This window comes from Chanos chanos, chromosome 16, assembly GCF_902362185.1.
Source record: "Chanos chanos chromosome 16, fChaCha1.1, whole genome shotgun sequence".
Lineage (NCBI taxonomy): Eukaryota > Metazoa > Chordata > Actinopteri > Gonorynchiformes > Chanidae > Chanos > Chanos chanos.
The window spans coordinates 14776973-14782972 of record NC_044510.1 but is presented as its reverse complement, the minus strand read 5'-3'; the positions used below and the strand labels follow the sequence as shown (position 1 = coordinate 14782972).

The 6000-nt window shown below is 43.2% G+C and overlaps 1 protein-coding gene across 1 annotated transcript in view; it reads left to right on the top strand.

The window, feature by feature from the left end:
- The first annotated feature begins 389 nt into the window (after positions 1 to 389).
- Positions 390 to 6000, top strand: part of ammecr1 (AMMECR nuclear protein 1) — a 36352-nt gene continuing 30741 nt past the window's right edge. The window contains exon 1 of the mRNA XM_030793411.1: positions 390 to 835. Coding sequence (XP_030649271.1) covers positions 390 to 835 — 446 coding nt within the window. The remainder of the gene's footprint in view (positions 836 to 6000) is intronic.

Genomic DNA, 6000 nt, shown 5'->3' with positions numbered 1-6000 from the left:
TGTATGGGTTTTTGGAGGATTTGACAGAAAGCTGCGTGAATCGCTGCAGTGATCGCTGTGCTTTGGAGCGAGGGCCTGTTACTCTGACAAATATCTGGGATCCATCGAACCGTTTGATCTGCAGAGGTTCACAGCTGGCTGTCTTCTTAAGAACCTTGCGTAAGGCTGTAGCGTACGATACGTCTTTTTTGTAGGCAAAGATCGGGTGACATTGCAGACTCTCCTCTCTGTTCCCAACCTCGGAGGTTGGAGGTAAAATAACGTAAGATACGCTGGGCATTACGTTCGACAAAGGAGGGAAGGTGGAGCATTGTCCGTCGTACGTATTGACGCAGTGGGATTTTTACGTCTGGTCGGCGTTCCCCCCCGCCCTTCCCGCGGTGACGGTGATGGGTCGGAAGCGGTGTGTCGGTGCAGATTGTTCCAAGATGGCGGCCGGGTGCTGCGGGGTGAAGAAGCAGAAGTTGTCGGGATCCCCCGGGTCGGGGGGTCCCGGCGGGGCGGGGAGCGGGGTAGCTGGGACTGGACATTGTGGATCGGAACTGGGGATTGGATCCTCGTCGACCGTAGCGGCCGGGAACGTGAATCGGGTGAACGGCCTGGGGGGTCCTGGGGGTAGTAGTAGCAGCAGCAACACCAACGCTCTGTCCCCAACTCCGGGAGGCTACAACTCAACTGGCCTCTCCCCGAATCTCAGCCCAGGATCTGGGTCGGGAAGTGGAGGCAGGAAGATGGTAGTTTCGGCGGAGATGTGTTGCTTCTGTTTCGACGTGCTTTATTGCCATCTATACGGATACCAGCCTCCCCGAACACCCAGGTTTACAAACGACCCCTAGTAAGTAACAAGCTGGCAAGCTAGCACAGTCTTAAGGGATTTTTCCCTGTCCCAATACCTTGCTATCTTGCTTCTTTAACTTTAAGTTTTCAGTCAAACACCATGTAAACTTTGTTAGCCAACTTTTCTGTTGTCGAAACAAACACACAGTTTTGTAAGACAGCTGTTAAGATTTTCTCAACTAAACTGTCGAGGGAACTTTCTTATCAAAGAGATTTAGAGCTAAACAGCTATCAAGCCACATAACATTAAAACCACGAAAATAATTTCACCGGGAGAAGTGTAGAAGTAACGTAACTGATTCCTCGTTAGACCACTAAAAACCCTGGTCGAGAAAACCGAATATTGAACTGATTAACCAACCACATTTCGTTAAGCCCCTCTACTAGCTTTGTTTAGTTTATTCCCATCTTAACAGCTATTTAAACAGACTGTTTTAATTCATGTGCTTGTTTTTCATGTAAACTTCAACGACACTCAATATTTGCTCTTTCGTTAACAAAACCTGCGACTTTTGTTGTCATTTTAAACGCATACCCAAGTATTTTCTCAATTAAATGTTTACAAGTACAATCAGACTTGCCTTCGCTTACTATTACATTAGTCGCTAGTGTACGATCAGTGTCATAACTAACATAAAGCTAACGTCGAAAATTGCCCCCAGTTTTCGGTTAAACGTATACCGAAACATTTTACCCTCTTAACCAGTGTCTTATTTAAATGAAATCGTTCATCAAAAGCACATTTCTTTTTCTTGTCCCTCGAGCAAAAAAAACCCAAAAAAACCGTTCACATCTTGGTGGCTTAAGCTTCATTAGCTGAGTTGGCTATCTAGCTAACAAAGACTGATATGTTGACGCTTCACGGCGGAGAGGTTAAAACGACCGTTGTTCCTCTAACAGATTGTGTCAACAAAGGAATATGTTAGCCAGTGGTAGCTTGCCAGGCTAACGTTAATCTCTTGTCAGTGTAGTTTTAGTGATGCCTTGCCCGTTGTCAGTTGCCTGTTTTAACTACGAGAGGGTCAGTGAACCACCATCAACCGCCGGGGACAAATCAATCACATTAACTGTTTTTGGTCTACTGAAATACAGATTTGTTTAGCCGATTTGCTAACAACAGCTATTAATAACGAAAAGCATTGCCAGCCTTTGTTTTCTTTCAGATTCCACGACGTTTACTTTTGTCTTCTTCCTTCACGAGACAAAAACTAACGCTGCCTCATGAGCTGGTTAATATAATCGGAAAAACAAGGGTTAGCCAACGGTAGCAGGTTTATAGCATTGGTTAGCTAACGTTAGTTAGCAAGTTTGTGTTCAGCCATCCATTGTAGTTGAGTAATCCTAATAGCCACCGGTTGTTGTTCAGAGAAAAGCACAGACCAGTGTTTTTCATTAAGTACATGTTTGAAAATTTATGTAACTCTAGTTGACGTTAGCTGTTAGCTATTGTTTGAATGCCCAGATTGCTTGTAAAAAAAAAAAAAAAGAAAACCAAAAACAACAACAACAAAAAAAACCCCAACTGGCTTGATTCGTTAAGCATATTTTCGGTTTCATGTGACAGTTACCACGCAAAGAAAACATTCATTGAATTACATATTCATCTTTCGATGAAATGTTATTGTTCTTCTTCTTATTAACTGTAAAACGAGTCCATCGTAGCAAACTGTTGTTCCCTATAGTAAACAGCTGTAGCTCCATTGTTTGAAACCACCGTTTTCTTCCTGCAAAACGGCTTAGTCACCTGGCATTTAAATACCCAATTATCCATTTCCTTTTGTAATTTAGAAAGACGACAATAGATACATGATCTACGCGGAATTAAGACTCGTCGTCCTTGTTAAGACATTGCCTGCATGTGTATAGAAAACACGATTCTTACTACTTAAGTACATTAAAGGATTCACGGTCGTGATAAATCTTTACCGCAGCCTTTCCCTGAGTTGAGTTTTGTAACGTTCAACTGTTGTCGGCAGATTTAAATATGAGGACACTAAGTTCAGTTCGAACAAGCAATTGCTCAAACTTTGTTTAAAACAAACAAACAACGTGGGGGAAAAAAAAAAACTGAGATCACAGATCACATTGGCTAGTTGGGCTGTCTTCATATTTTGCATTCACGGTCATACATTTTGCATAGACCCACTGCACGGTTTGTTAATTCTACCCTAAAACAACTTATGTCTCCCATTTTTAAGGACAAGCTGCTTTGCCTCAAGCAAGTGTGTCTGGGGATGGCACTGCTAATGCTAGTGTCATTATAACCAGCAGGGCGACACACACTTTGCTTTGTTGAAATGGTCAAAGGGGATAGTTAACAACCATAATACACGCTTTGTGTATGTTTTTGATCAAGAGCATTTGAGAACGTTCAGACTACTATGTGATTTTTTTTTTTCTTAACAATTTCGTTACACTCTTGATTTTTGACAGATTCCATAATATTGGATCCCTTTAAGAGATATTGGATACTGTTTTTTTTTTAACTGCATGCATTTTGTGTGTAGTTTAAGGCACATTTATGCTTTATTGTCTCTTAAAGATGACGTGCTATAATGAAGTAACATGTGGAATGCATTAACTAGAGGGAACCAAATTGAAAACCAGAAAGTCTGTCACTCAAGGCCAATTTTTCTTTCCCCTTGGGTCCAATCAGCTGTCAGTATTAGGAAGACAACGGTGCTTAAAGAATGCGAGTCCTAGAGCTGGACGCAGACAAACGGGATTACTGGCAATCCGGCCCCGAATCCATGCGCTTGATCCAGAGTTGGCACAAAAGGCTCCTTACAGCTTGGAGAGAGTGGGAGACGAGGTTGAGTGTCAGAGGTTTAATGAGTTCGGAAAGATGCCCTCCATCAAAACGTGGAGTAATAAAACCGCTCTTGTGTGTAAGGGCACTTGTGAGTGAGACAGAGGTCCCCCCCCCCCCCCCCCCCCCCCCAGGATCCTGCAGTGCTTTGGTGTCAGCGATGTTTTATACCAGTAAGCAAGATTACCCCACCCCCGCCCACGGCGTTCAGAGCATATATACTCACCCAGACTGCTCTGGGAGGCTTATATTTACGAGCATATGTACTGATTTGATTTCTTTATGGAATGCAGTGCCATTGGTTCTAGATAGACTCCTTCTGGCCAATCATCAGCGCAGAGTCTCTTGAGCGTAATCAGCCACGATGCTCTGTGCCCACTGGGCTGTCTGTGTGTGTGTGTGTGTGTACTGTTGTCCTCAAAAGACACTCTGGTGCTTAACTTCAATTAGCCGGCTTTCACATTTTCACATCGACCGCTAAGGGCCTTTTGAAGGACCTCAGAATAACAAGCCTATGAATAAACCGCTGTGTCTGGAGGATTTAAAGAGCCGGACCTGACCCTTCCATCGGGAGCTTTCTAAGCCGTGGCCAGTGGAACCTCGGAGAACCGTGGAAACGGTGCTGCGATGAGTTACGCGTTCTCCCGCGTCGCCCAGCACCACGCAGGATGGTTCAGTGAGAACCGAGTGGCCTCGCTCCGGTGTCCTGTCTCGCTGCCCGCTGACCCGGAGAGGCCTGAGACCAGGAGCTCTGACCTTAAAAAGGGTCTTGTGACATTTCCTGTCGCACGGTTCACACATCTCACTGTTTTAAGACCGAGCTCCAGATGGTCAGTGTTTATTAGCTTGGCTTCATATTGTTTATTTCACTTTGAAGGCACTGAGGGGTATTACGGTACCTTTTCTTTGGTGTGTGTGTGTGTGTCTCTGTTTGTGTGTGTCTGCTGGGAGAGTAGGCTGACATTATAAAAGGATCGAATTATCACAAGCCTCATGTCAGATAATTCCCATGACAACAAGTAACAGGGTTGCTTTCATCTTTCATTCTCCTTAAAAAACAGAAGCAGAGGAATGTACTTTTGGGAATCTTATCTTCCGTTTCATAGCGTAGCTGCTGTTCCCAGGGATGGAGACGTTGTCCTATCAGATGTTTTGGAGAACCAAACGTAGTCAGGTGAAGGGTTTCGATGTGGTAACATTCCTTATATTCGAATCATTCTCTGGCAAAAAGAATTAACCACCCCAAGAACTGCGCTCTCACATAAGTGTTTCGAGCGAACATTCTTATTCTTAACCTAGAGTTAGGGTTATTGATTAAGGTAGCTGTCAAAAGATGGAGGAACTGGGTCAGATCATTTGACAGAGGAGGCCTGTCTGACTCACTGGGCCCTGGTGCGCTTCTGTTCAGTGCTCTGTCCTTGTACAAAGGAAAAAGGAGGCGGCCCATAAAGGTTATATTGTATTAACCTTTCTGTTGTAATGAACAGGGTAAACGGCAGAGAGGTTTGGTTAGTGCTTACAAAAGGACACAAGGTAAAGGGATCATATGAGAGTATTGGGACAGGGCCTCGCTATTCAAATACTTTAAATGCTTGTTTGACACAGGTCTGAAAAACAGGGTTGACTGCTGCTCTGGAGGATTAAGTTTGCCATCTCACCGATCTCGGTGTTATTCCACGGCGATGATTGATCCAGTCCTTCTCTCCCGTTATCTTTACGAACCCACTGCGACCTTACTGAGAAAACGTGCATTTTTCATGCTAATCAGGAGACAAAAAAACAAGAAAAAAGCAACTAGAGTTCAAACGTTTTTTTTTTCCGTCTTAGTCAGCAGTTTGTATGTCCATATGCTTATCAATTCTCACTGTCTTCTGATAAGAGAGAGAGAGAGAGAGAGAAACACTCTTCACGAGATGTTTTGATGCGTCTGACGGATGGTTCGTGACATTTAAAATGAACTGTGAACTTCATGTTTGGACACAAGCTGAGTATTATCAAAATGTTAACAAAAACAAAGAAAAGAAAAAAAAAATGTGAATGTAAATATGTGTGTGTGTGTGTTTATGTATGTATATATATGTGTGTGCGTGTGTGTTTATGTATGTATGTATATGTGTGTGTGTGTGTGTATATATATATATATATATATACACACACACACACACACACACACACACACACACACACACACATATAACCTTTGTCTTTGTCAGATGATCTTGCTTGTCTGTGAAATTCTAAAAATACTGCTGGTGGCTGGACATTGTGAATAAGAAATGAAACAGATTGATTTTTATGAAAGGGATTTTGTCTGAGCCTATTAGTACTGTGGTGTTGGGTTTTTACCCTGTTTT